The 13,546-nt window shown below is 42.0% G+C and overlaps 1 protein-coding gene across 1 annotated transcript in view; it reads left to right on the forward strand.

Annotated features, from left to right (window-relative positions):
* MYO3B (myosin IIIB) overlaps positions 1 to 13,546 on the forward strand; it is a 481,549-nt gene that overhangs the window by 260,106 nt on the left and 207,897 nt on the right. Inside the window, exons 20-22 of the mRNA XM_006866691.1 lie at positions 1,200 to 1,311; positions 2,267 to 2,429; positions 4,118 to 4,198. Coding sequence (XP_006866753.1) covers positions 1,200 to 1,311; positions 2,267 to 2,429; positions 4,118 to 4,198 — 356 coding nt within the window. The remainder of the gene's footprint in view (positions 1 to 1,199; positions 1,312 to 2,266; positions 2,430 to 4,117; positions 4,199 to 13,546) is intronic.

Here is a 13,546-nt window from a genome sequence, read left to right on the forward strand (position 1 = left end):
AATGCTTTCTGAATGCCTCCAGGTAGATGTGATCAGGAAATGGGCTTCCCTTTTTCACTCTTCTTCCTGAGAAGTTTCATGATACCACTGTTGGTCGTTTTGACGTAACTTAGGATTTAATTTTCAGCCTATTTCCTCTTTTGTCTGCTTGTCCCACTCCACAATCCCCATTCAGGCCTTTTTTCTAGTAGGAAACAGTTCAGGGCCGGCTGTGGCAGTTTGGTTTTAATTGGAAAGTGTCTCTTTAAATTTCAAGGAGATCTGTGAGCATGCATAGTAGAACCCTCTGAGGGTGTGGCTGGCATGCCCACTAGCTCAGGCACCCCTATAGTCACCAGAATGGAGGTGCACAGACAGCAAGGGACCAATGAACACCTACCAAAAGAGATGAATGTCCATACATTTATCTCAGCAGTTCTGCCAGGCATCTGTGGCTGCTCCAATCCTTCCTCCGTGTGGTTTCACCCAAGATGGCGGCTCCTGGAGCAGCCGAGCATCCCGTACTAGAAAGCAATAGATTTCTTGCTTCTGCTACAAATTCTCCCAGCTGTAAGACTTCCAACCTTCTAAATATTCCTTTATATGTGGTTCAGAGTTCTGGGACCATCCCCTGAGCCTGCTTGGTCTGGTATTCTGTGTTGTTGTTGGCGGAGCTCCTTTACTGCACGTCCACCCGTTCTGCCATCTTGTTTGTTCTCTCACAAAATATTTTTTTTGTAATAGTACTGGAATTTTACAATCATGACTTTCAATCAGAAAGCTGTCACAATTTTAGCTTTCTAAAAGAACTAGATACTTTGATTTTGCATGCAAAAGACACCGAGGATGCTTTGAGTATGAGTTACAAAGTAATATTAAAAAGGAAATATGTATAGCAGAAATTATGGAAGCAGCTCAAAGTCAATTTAATAAGTATAAAGTGTGTATTTTTCACATGCTAGTGTAACTCTCTAGAATAAGCACTGGACTGCTAACTACATGGTCTGTGGTTCAAACCCACCAGGCACTACTTAGAAACCCTATACAGGGTCTGCTATGAGTCAGAACTAACTCGACAGTGTTAAACAACAACAATATTCTTGGTGGTCAAGAGATATTTACTGTTAAAAAATCCAGTTGTATCAGTGGGTCCAGAGGAATTCTACTATAGCAAATCAAATGATGACTAAAATTGCTAACTTTCCTCTTTTATTTTGTAGGTATTATTACTTGGCGTTCAGAGCACATCAGATACCACTTGCTAACAAAGAGAGCTGTATTGCCATCTTGGAAAAGTCCAGATTAGATCACTGGGTACTGGGTAAAACTAAGGTATTGTTTTCTTTCTTGTTCAGTTTTTCTCCTGTGATTCTCCTCTGTGTGTCTTTGTCTCCTGTCCTAGTATCAGTGGCTTTGTACATTATGTAGCTTAGCAGACAAAATCCCAATCTAACAATGTGCTTTGTTGGTCTTGGGTCAGGAGTCCCCGGCCTGCAGGATGAAGAGGCGGGGATTTGCTTCTTGTTCTGTATGTAGTTGGAGAACCTTTTAATCATTTACATGATATTGAAACTCATTTTTAAATGTCCTTTTTTTTTTTTTTTTTTTAAAGCACATGTAAACACACAAATCATATTAGTGACGATGAAGAGTTTTGCTTTTTAGAGTTGTGTCCATTTGTTATTAGCCTCGTGTTGCATTATTTACTACGTTCCCTGATACCTAGTCTCATCATGTAGGAGACCATCATGTCCCTGCAGGAAATCACGGCTTAATAGTCCATCCTGAATTGTCCTACAAAGCCTGAGAGGTGGTGGCCAGCATGGGGTATGCTGCTCCTCAGCAGAAATTAGATCCCTAAAGTTTGTCAGGCCCCTCTCCCCCCTGTCTCCCACTGCTGGCCTTGGGTCAGTGTGGTTGTTTAGTAGCTCCACCACAGGCTGAGGAGAGACAAGTAGAGATCAAGCTGAGAAAATGGAACTCTTGATGGTGATATTACAACACAGGTCTAAGGTGTATTTCCTAGAACCCTGCTAATGTCATCATCTGTTTACATCAGTAATCTAGGATATGCTCAGCCCTCAAAGGGGACTTGAGTTTGCCCCCAAGAAGTCAGTAGTATCAGCACAAGCCCAATCGTTGTCTTTTCACTTTAAGTTATCCTTGAGTAATGATTTTAATGTTTATAACATAAACATTATGTTTATGTAAACATAAACATGATGAAGTAGAGTGAATGTTTGTTTGGGAGCTGGTATGTAATGCTACATTTAATATCTTCTCTCAGGTTTTTCTCAAGTACTACCACATCGAGCAGTTAAACTTGTTACTGCGACAAGTCATAGGCAGAGTGGTTGTGCTGCAGGCATATACCAAGGGGTGGCTTGCAGCCAGGAGACACAAAAGAATCAGAGAGAAGAGAGAAAAGGGGGCCATTGCCATCCAGTCAGGTAAATTTGCCAGTTTCCTGTAATCTTGTCCTGAATCTTGACATTTCAAACCCTTACATGCTGGAGGCTCAACTCCATGGTATTTCCTTTTCTTTCTCTGGCAAATATGTGTAAGTGTCTACTGTAGGCCAGGTCCTGTGCTAGGTGGTCCCTGACCTCTCAGATAAACCAACAAGCCATTATAATACACGATGACCAGGAGCAAAATCGAGGCAGTGAGCGATATAAAATTCAAATCACACAGACACGTGACCCATCTCCCAGAAAGTGGCTTAATATACATTTCAGGTCCATTTACCAAGTGTTCAGCATTAGAATTCCTAATGTCATTTTTAGGAGGCTTTACTGACACCCACGATGCTTGCAAACTAAGGGAATAAATGGCTAGGTTCTTTCACATGCCCAGTCCCACCAGTGTCTCTTTTTACACAGGTATTTGTCATTTGCAGTACAAACAATGTCTGAGAACATGTGATAAAGTATTTGTTTGATAAAACCCCACTGCCATTGAGTTAATTTCAACTTATAGAAATTATGTAGGGTTTCTGAGACTGTAAATCTTTATCAGAGCAATACAGTCTCATCTTTCTCCTGCAGAGCTGCTGGTGGATTTGAATTGCCCAGTGCCTAACTCACAGTGCCACCAAGGTGACTTGTACTACTCGTATGTGGTTGTGAAAGATCCAGATCTGGAACACAGCTCTGTGTTTTCACAGTCCTCTGTGCTTTCATAACCCACCATCAGAGGTACCTTAATCCACTCAGGACTTCACAACCACATGTAGTGACTTGGAGAACAGTGGTACTCGGGGCAAAGGTTTCTTGTTCTTGTGTGCTGTGGAGTCAGTTCCGAGTCATAGCGACCCTGTACAAGGTTTCTGAGGCTGTAAATATTTATGGGAGCAGAAATCCTCATCTTTCTCCCGCGGAACAGCTGGTAGTTTTGAACTGCTGACCTTGCAGTTTGTAGCCCGATTCGTAACCACTATGCTACCAGAGCTCCTTCAGGGCAAAGGTAGAGGAGCAAAAAGGGGAGACTTTCATGCTCTAAAGCAGTGACTTTATCCCCTAGTTCTGTATCAAAACGCCTCAACACAGCCCCGGAAACCCCCTTCCAGTTTCTCTTCTGCTTCTCTTCACCAGTCTTCCCTTTACATCACACAATTTCCCTTCCCTTAGGACAGTTTCTTGGCTTATGGTTCACTTTCAGCAAATTATAAAGTTGGGCTACTCATTATTTTCCTTTACAGCCTTCTCTGTTTTTTCCCTCTTACCTTCAACTTTCATCATGTTTATACTTCTCTCAAATCTAAAGGTCAGGCTATCCTAGTTCCTTCCTGTCATGTCCCCAACTCCCTGCTCCCAAGTCCTGAAGAAAGCTTTGCAGGGGTTTGGATGACAAAGAATCACCTTACCTGGGATCCTAAGTGGAATCCCAAATGTCCTCGGGTGCTCACTGCAGAACCAAAAGAGCCTCTCTTAAAAACATCTTCGTGGGGAGGTTAAATTGGGAGGACACAGGGACCCACTTCCCTACCATAACTCACATCTCTCAGCTGATTTTGTTCAGTGAGAAAGGCAGAGGGAGGAGAAGAAGGGTAATAGATTGGAGGAAAAACAGCTTATATCAATTCTCTGGCACGTTCTTAAATTAATGTCATTCCTAGCACATGGTTTTATATTTTTAGCCTGGAGAGGATATGATGCTCGGAGGAAATTCAAGAAAATAAGCAACAGAAGGACTGAGTCTGCTATTCATATTCAAGCAGGTAATTAAAACATGATTTTCCCAGTGTCTATTTGAAAATATTCTGATTAAGTTCATGTGAGCTTAGAAAAGTAGACAGGATAATCATTCAGGAGCACTGGAATATGAATCAAGAAATTGGTGCATATTGCTAAGCATATGCTAAGAATACTCTGAATAGGTGCTCTTATAGAGGATGGAATCGAGGCAGAGACTTGCCCAGGGTCATACAGCTAGCTGGTTGCAGAGCAGGTGGTTTGGATATAGCACTAACTTTGAACACTGCCAGCTGAACATATCTTTTTCCCTCTTGGAGTCACACTTTCCTTATCTGTGAAATAAAGACACTGGCTAAAACATTGCCTGGAAAGTACCTTCCAGCCCTGGAATATTCTGGTAATATGCAATGCCTGTTCTTCACTATCACGGAGGTAGGAATAGCTTGGGAATTTTCCCAGTCAACTGAGTTTCCCAAACTCTGGCCTGTACATGGCCAATATGATCCTCTGGGCCCCACAGGGTGAGCAATTGGTAGATCTTTTGACAGCTTGAAGGAGGTGGCCTAAGATCTGAGGGCTCTGGTTACTGGCTCCTCCATAGTTCCTTGGCTCTCTGATCTCCTGCAAATGGCAGTGCTCACAGTGACTGCCAGGCGGGGCTCCTGTCTTCATTTGAGATTGCAAATGCCTAATTGATACTTTGGAAGAAACAGAGGCCAGAACATGCCAGGAGCTCCAGGAGTGTAGGAAATTGGAGATGGAATGAGAGAGAAGTGACCAGTGCAGTGGATTCACAGCAGGGACAGGGATAGGATTTCAGATAGTGCCAAGCTGGGAGATGGAAGCAAACTTTTAAATAAAACAGCTGCAACCTGTAAAGGAGGTCCCACTCCAGAACCCAGCTCCAGGGACATTTCTCTTAACTCTGTTAGGCCACTTTAAAAGGCCTGAAATCTTCATTCAAAACCAAAATATTTGGGAGGAAAGGATGTCATTTAAATGCAAATGTTAACTTTTAACACCATCCCCTAAGAATTCTAAGCTCTACAACTTCAAAGCTTGAGGATGAGCCATGCAATTCTTGTTGCAAGCATAAGAAAGGCAACTCAGAGTGCATTTGTTTCAGACTGCCAGCCTCCCAACACACACACACACACACACACACACACACACACACACACACACACACGTGCGATCAGGAGATGCTGGGTTGATTGCTGATCTTGCTGTTTGGCCCAAAGCCCAACATGTCCTTTAAAATATAAAATTTGAGTTTATACATTGATGATTTACTGAAACATTATACAGAAATCAGAAATCAACTTTTCCCCAAATGAAAATCATCCTATAAATTTTCCTGTTTGCACTCTGTTATTGACAAGTGACGTAAAAATAGAGGCTTCATTGCCATGGTCTTAGGACCGTCAACAAGGTAGGTACCATGGAAGCACCATTCTGTTTTAGTGGAACCAGAGAGGACACATTTCTTTAAGCCGTCTTTTCATTGCTTTGCAAGAAGCCCCCCTTTCTTAGCCTAACAGTCAGTGTTCCCACCTCCAGTGACTACGGAAATTTCCACTCACCTCATCTGCAGCTGTCTCGGTGAACAAGAAAACATGGAGGGTGGTACTAACAACATCACCTCTGCCCCTTTAGGAGTGTGGTGGCCAGAGCAAAAGCAGACGGAGTCTCTGCTCTTCAGCTAACACCAAGGACAAGAATTGTGGCTGGTTTGGTGTTACAGTAAACAAGTATGGCTAGGCTAGCAGTATTTGCAGTTTTATGGGCAATTTACTTTGACTTGAGAAAGTTTTAAACCTAGCACCTCGTTCTGACTTTTGTGTTTGGGGTTATTTTCTTCCCATAGCATACTCCTCTTACAAGATCACTTTGGGCTGCTAGGACATTTTAGAGTCAAACAAGGTCCCTATACACAGCAGTTGGTGACTTTTTGAAGTTTACAGGAAGTAGCTAAGGGATATTATTTTAGCAAACCACTTCTGTTTCTTTCCTAAGATTATTATCTGATTCATTATTTTTTGAAGAAGTCTTTTCATATGAAATTTAGATTCTGTCGATGATTTCATTTGTATTTCCAGCTCTGGCCCATATTCATCCCCCCCCTCCCCACACACACACACTTTTATTTTTAAAATGGTGCTGCTATGTTACATATTTTTAAAAGAGCAGCCCTTGAAATTTAGGAAGCATTTGGCCTACATGTTGCTGCAGAGCCACGCATATTGAAATTTGTTTTCCTTTCATCTCCTTCCCAATAAAAGCAGCCATGGGGCTTATCCCTTTAGCGTCCTCAGAACTTCCTTTCAGAATTCCCGATCTATTACGGCACACTCACATACCAGAAACAAGACGCCTTTTCATGCTGTCAACCTTTTTCATCTGAAATGTAAATTAATTCTTGCTGGTATGCCTTGACAGAGATCAAAGTCAGGGTATTAACCTTCCCGGGCTTTCTCCTCTTAAGCGAACTGGGTGACCACCTAGGAGCCCAGGGTCTGGGTTATAGGACCCTCCTCCAGGCAGCCCTCAATCTAGGAGCCACCATTTCAAAGGCTCACTCGAGCCCTTTTGTAAATGACCTTATCGGTGCTTTAAACAGCCAGCGAAATGATTTGCCTGGCTAATTCTTGAGAGATGAGCCTGCTCATTGTAATTGTGGGCCCTTCATTCCAATTCTGGGAGCTAGTTTAAATGCTTTTGACAGCAGCGATCTGGGTGAGGTAGAGGGAGGGGCAGGACTCCAGATTGGAAACCTCTCCTTGGCTCTGTGGGTCATTTCTTGCCTGTCAGTCTTTGAGGTAGGCCACATTTGCATTTTCAAAATAAACAGATGCCTTTCAAATACATGAGCTGATGGTCTGGAGATCTCAGTGGGCCCTAGCAGTTCATCAGTCAGTGATCAAATGCTGGAAGAGAAAACAATACACTTGGAACAAGAGAATACATTTCTTATGTGCATAGCTTTACACCCACCGGCCATAAAGAGCCTTTATGAGACTTTGGGGATGGTGTGTGGAGGGGTGGAGGGGCACCCCAAGAGCGACCCTGGAGCCTGGGCCAAGGTATAGTTTCATTTTCCTCTTGTAGGAAAAAATAAAATTTGAATGTCACCTTGGTGAGAAGTTGTGTGTTTTGCTGTGCTCCTATTATTTATTAAAGCTGGCCATCACAGGACAGCACACACCTCCTGGTGTGTGCTGTAGTGTTACAGCCATTTAAGATTCCAGAGCATCACTGCAGCTCTTGATCCTTCGGAGAAACCGAGGCCGCTTGGAGAAGTGGAGCAGAGTTTCAGATTTTATTAAGCCAGCTGACTCAGAGGAGCTAATTTCTCCAGATTCTGAGTGAATGGAGGGCATCACAGGCTTATATGGGGTCAGAGTCTGGGAGGGGCTAGGGTGCTGACCTGTTTGAGGACAGGAGGGAAACCAGGGAGATTGATCCGGTTCGGTAACCTAATTAGCATTCTAGCCTGTATCCTGGGTGGGGAAGATTGGTCCCGTTCAGTAACCTGGGGGCAGGGGGCGGCGCAGGGAAAGCAGTTAATATTTCTACCTTTTCCTGTTTAGTATGGTATGCACTGGACCACAAGCTCAGTTTGAGCCACAAGGTTGGTTTGAACCTTAAGGTTGTCAGTTCAAACTCACTTGCCGCTCCTCAGATACCCTATATAGGGTCACTGTGAGTCGGAACCAATGTAATTATGGAAGAATTTAAAACATGCACATATTACCAGAAAACTAAAATTTCACAAATTAGTGTTAAGATGGATCCAGCTAATTGCTAGTGTTTTATTATTTAAAGTAACTCGTAAGTTTCAGAAAGTGGCTATAACTATATTTAATCCTCTACAAGGTGAATTGGTACTGTGGCTGCAACAATGAGATCAAGCATAGCAACAATTGTGAAGCTGGCTCAGGACTGTGCAGTGTTTCATTCTGTTGTATACAGGGATCATTATGAATCAGACTCCACAGCACCTAACAACAACATTCAACTAAAAAAATGCATACATTCCTCAGTGAATAATATAAAAACAAACAACCTGCAGGGACTTTTCAGATCTACAATGTATTTTTAATGAAAGCACTGGCTTTAAATTGTCCCTATAATTCAAGATCTGTTTTGAAAATGAGAGTTGAAAGTGGGCCTCTTAGACTCTGAGGAAATGCCTTAAGTAGGTGACAGTGGAGTCCTATGGCCTGGGAATGGAATTTCAAAGCCTGTTCCCCACCCCCAGGAGCCATTTCTTCTTGCCAGCCACACCCCCACAGAGGAGCTGGAATTGCCCATTGGATCACAGCACATTGTCATCTAATTGCTTCAGTGCTGTGGAACTTGTTTTCTCTTTCCCTCTGTTCTCTGATGACTTCCTACTTAATCTCATTCTTTGGCCCTGCCCAAAACACAGATGTTATCAGAAACTAACAATAGCACTAAAAATGATGACCATTTCTCTTCAGATGTCCTCTGGGTCAAGTGCTTCTTGGATCATTAGCCACCTTCTTTGTGCCTGTGAACTGGCATTTTGAACCATTGTTGGGTATAACATGTGATACCTGCCAACTGGAGTTGCTTTAAATGCTTTCAGTGGTGACTCTCTTCCCGCACATTCTTGGATACAATTTGTGAAGGTCATCATAGCAACTTGACAGAGGCATTTTAAAGTAATGGGCTATTTAACTTCCTTTAGAAGCCAGAACCTATGTCATAAAGGAGCCAACTTTGCACTGCTTAAAGCTGCCTGAACTTGTAAACCTCTTTCAGGGTTTTTAGCCAGGGTATAAGCCTCCTTTTTAGCCTTTTGTGATTTTCACATTGTTGCTGGATTGGTAATGACTAAGTAGTTGCAACCATTTTCAGGAGCATTTCTGGAAATATCCTTAGGTCTGCAGCATATTTATTTATTCAACTATTGTTTGTTAAACACCTACTTTATGCTGATGCTTCCTTGGTGAACAATGGGACTTAATTCTGGGCTTCAAATTCTCTAACTTCAATACCAAAACGAGTTGCTGTCAAGTTAATTTCAACTCATGCCCACCCTTTGTGTGTCAAAGTAGTTGTTGCTAAGTGCTGTCCAGTTGGTTCTGACTCATAGCAACCCTTGTCTAAGGTTTGCGAGGAACGACTGCTGGGTTTGAACTCCCAGCCTTGTGGTTCAAACCAACTTTTGGGTCCAATGTATTATCCTGCAGCGCCACAAGGGAGTTTCAGAAAGTTTGTGGAAAAATTCCTCAATCCTTTAATTATATTTTCTACAAGCTTTTTGAAGCCCTCTTGCCTTCATTTAAATTTTTAGGTGAAAATATACATGACAAAACATACCAATCTCCACAGAGTTTTCAATGGTTGATTTTTTTTTTAGAAGCAGAAAGGTATTTAAAAAAATACCTTTCTTTCAAGGTGCCTCTGGGTAGATTCCAACCTCAAACCTTTAAATTAGTAGCTGAGCACATTAACTGCTTCACTTAACAACAACAACATCAGCAATGGGGGATAAGTATAAATTACTGTTGTCGCTTGGTGCTGTCAGTTGGTACTGACTCATAAAGACCCATGTGAAACAGAATGAAACACTGTTGCGTCTGTGCCATCTTCACAACTGTTGTTACACTTGAGCCCATTGCTGCTGCCACTTGTGCCAATCCATCATCTCATTGAGGATCATCCTCTTTTTCGCTGACCTTCACTTTACCAAGCATGATGTCCTTCTCCAGGGACTGGGCCGTCCTGATAATATGTCCGATGGTAAGAAAGAAAGTCTTGTCATCCTGGCACTTAAGGAGCATTCTGATTGTACTTTTTCCAAGATAGATTTGTTTGTTTTCTGGTACTTTTAATATTATTTTCCATCACCATAATTCATGTGTATTGATTCTTTTATGCTCTTCTTTATTCATCCTCCAACTTTACATGCATATGAAACTGTAGGAAATACCATGGCTTGAATAAGGTGCACCTTAGTCCTCAAACTGGTCTCTTTGCTTTTTAACACCTTAAGAGAGCTTTCGCAGCAGATTTGTCTAATGCAATACCTTTTGAATTCTTGACTGCTACTTCCATGAGTGCTGATTGCAGAGCCAAGCAATTGACAGCATCAATCTTTTCTCCATTTATCATGAGATGCTATTTGTTGGTATAGTGGTGAGGATTTTTGGTTTCTTTATATTGAGGTGAAATCTATGCTGCAGGCTGCAGGCTTTGATCTTCATCAGTAAATATTTTAAGTCGTTTTCACTTCCAGAAAGCAAGTATCAACTATATATCGCAGGTCCTTAGTGATTCTTCCTCTAATACTGATGGCACGTTCTTCTTATATCATCCAACTTCTCAAATTATTTGCTCAGCATACCGATTGAATAAGTATGGTGAAAGACTACAGTCCTAGTGCACACCTTTCCTGATTACAAACCATTCAATATCCCCTTGTTGTCTTCCATGGACTGCCTCTTGGTCTATGTGCAGGTTCCTTGGGAGCATAATCAAGTCTTCTGGAATACCCATTCTTTGTAACGAACCCATAGTTTGTCATGATACACACAGTAAAAAGTGTTTGCATAGTCAATAAGGGACAAGGGAATATCTTTCTGGTATTCTCTGCTTTCAGCCAGATCTATCTGACAGCAGCAGTGATATCTCTCGTTCCACATTCTCTTCTGAAAAGAACTTTACTTTCTAGCAGCTCCCTGTTGATGTAATGTTGTAAGCAGTTTTGAATTATCTTCAGCAAAATTGTACTTGCACATGATATTAATGACATTGTTTCATGATTTCCACATTCTGTTGGGTCATCTTTCTATGAAATGGGCACAAATATGGACCTCATCCAACTGGTTGACCAGGTACCTGACTTTCAAATTTCTTGGCATAGATGAGTGGGTGTCTTCAGTGTGGCATCAGTTTGTTTAAAGTTTTCAATTTGTATTCCGTCAGTTCCTGGAGTCTCCTTTGAACAAACACAAAGAGCACACACACACACACACACACACACACACACACACACACACACACAAAACAAAAAACCCTGTCACTCCTTTCTATGTGTCTCTGTATTTGTCCTTCTGCCTCTATCCTACTTTTTCTTCCTTTACCCCTTTGATGTTTTGTGGAAAGATCCCTAATCATTTCACATAAAAGCTTAATTTCTCAGAGTACCTGCCCAAGGATTCATAGGTTTGAGAACAGTGAAGTTCCAAACTCTCCTTGGTCACCAGTCAAGAGTCAGTTGTTCTTTCTTGTTTTGTTTGTTTATTTCTTTTGTTTTTATTTATTTATTTATTTATTTTTAGGCCAAAATACACAGTACCGTAGAAACATCTAGAGACAGGAATTAACAGTAACACCTGAGTTTGACTTCAGTTTCGTTGCTTTCCAAACCTTTGTTTTTATTTAAGAGTAGACTGGGCAGGAGGTCTTACTCAGTCTGCCCTCAGATGGCCTAGATTTCTCTAGCTTTATGTAAGTCAGTAGCTGGGGCTGATTTCTGACAGCCAGTGACTTTACATCTTAGAGGAGATAAGTATTTGGAAACAGGACTTGTGATTTATTTTGGGCAAAAGTACCTTATCTGTGTGCCTGGTCAGGAAGCATGGAGAACCCTGGAAGCATGGCTTAGAGGAAGTGGTTGCTTCAAAGTTCTGTTAAGCTTCAAAGTTTTGCCTCTGCCAAACCTCACTTTGGTACAAACAATAGAATTCTTGCCTTGGCATAACTTGGAATGCATAGGAATGATCTTTGCTGTGGAATTAAGCTATTGACTGTTTCAGAATTAAACATTCGGAGGGCAGAGTGCTATTCACCTGGTTCTCAGAGCTGAAATGTGCTTGAGATGACACTTCAGAGGATGATCAGAACTGATTTGGAGTTAGTCTTTCCATTATGGACCTCATATTGAGCTCCAGAATCTGGCTTCAAAAAAAGTGGTGTTGAAATGATAGCTTCACCACTTCACCATGGAATTGTTGTTGTTGTTGTTGTTGTGAAGTGCAGTCGAGTCGATTCCGACCTATAGCGACCAAGGAGCAGCTGGTAAGCTTGAACCACCGACCTTGCAGTTCAAACGGCATTGCAGTCTGGTGCATTAACCCATAGCACCATGCCTGGACTCCCACCACGGAATAGGGCAGCAGTGTTATGATCAGCAACATTCTCACATTGCTTGCACTGTATGGTTTTTTAAAAATTCTTCTTAAGATTTTTAAAAACTTTTCTTAAGTTTTTTTTTGTGTTTTTTAAAAATTTTCTTAAGGTCCCCCCCCCACCGCCCCATATAGAATTATGAGAGTTTTATCATATTTTAAAGACTTTATTCATCATTTAGGCTGTATCAGCATAACAGTAAAGAGATCTTGGGGAGGAAGAGGGAAGGAATCAACTGTGCAAGAATGGGAGTCCCTCGGTGGTGCGCATGACTAACTGGATTGGCCTGACAATCCCCTCGTGAAAAACACCCACAGAAAACCCTAGGAAACGCGGGTCTTCTCTGGCACACATGTGGTTGCCATGACTTAGAATCAACTCAACAGCAACTGATTTGTGGCAAAAGCGAGCAAACTTGTTTTTCAACAAGGACTCCTGTGAATAGAAAGGCACCCCCATCCCCGCCCCCGGTAGTGTAGTGGTTTCCAATCCGGCTGTGAACCACAAGGTCAGCTGTTCCACAGGAGAAAGATGAGGCTTTCTGCTCCCGTAAAGATTTACAGCCTCAGAAACCCTGTACAGGGTCGCTATGAATCCAAGGCACATAACCACCACCACCAAACAGGTGAAACGAAAGTACAAGACTTTAAATAAATTGTCTCCTCTTATATGTTATGCTGTGTAAGTACGGATAGCATCGCTTCCTCCCAACGCTCTTTCCAATAGGTGACACTCTACATGGTGTCCAACTCCTATGTGGCACATGGACATTGGAGATCAGTCAAATCTTAGGAAGTGACCTTCCTAAGTATGTGGACTTTGTAGTCAAGACAATCTGTTTCACATCTTGTGTATGTCACCACTCACCATATGGTATGAGAAAACTGACTCATCCTCTGAACCTGCAGTTTCTTAGCTGTAAAATTGAGGCATCATTCTCAAGACTGTTCATGTTGTTGTGGTGTGCTGTTGAGTCAAATACAATTTATAGCAACTATATAAAACCAAGTAGGATTACCCCATAAGGTTTCCTAGGCTGAAATCTTCACAGGAAAAGATTAGCAGGTTGGTAGATGTGAACTGCTTACCTTTCAGTTAGCATCTGAGCTCTTAACCATTGCATCACCAGGACTCCTCCTTCTATAAAAACCATGTTGCATTTGTGATTTAGGTGGTGTCAACATTGTTGTTGTTGTTGTTGTTAGGGA

This window comes from Chrysochloris asiatica, unplaced genomic scaffold (assembly GCF_000296735.1).
Source record: "Chrysochloris asiatica unplaced genomic scaffold, ChrAsi1.0 scaffold00094, whole genome shotgun sequence".
NCBI lineage: Eukaryota > Metazoa > Chordata > Mammalia > Afrosoricida > Chrysochloridae > Chrysochloris > Chrysochloris asiatica.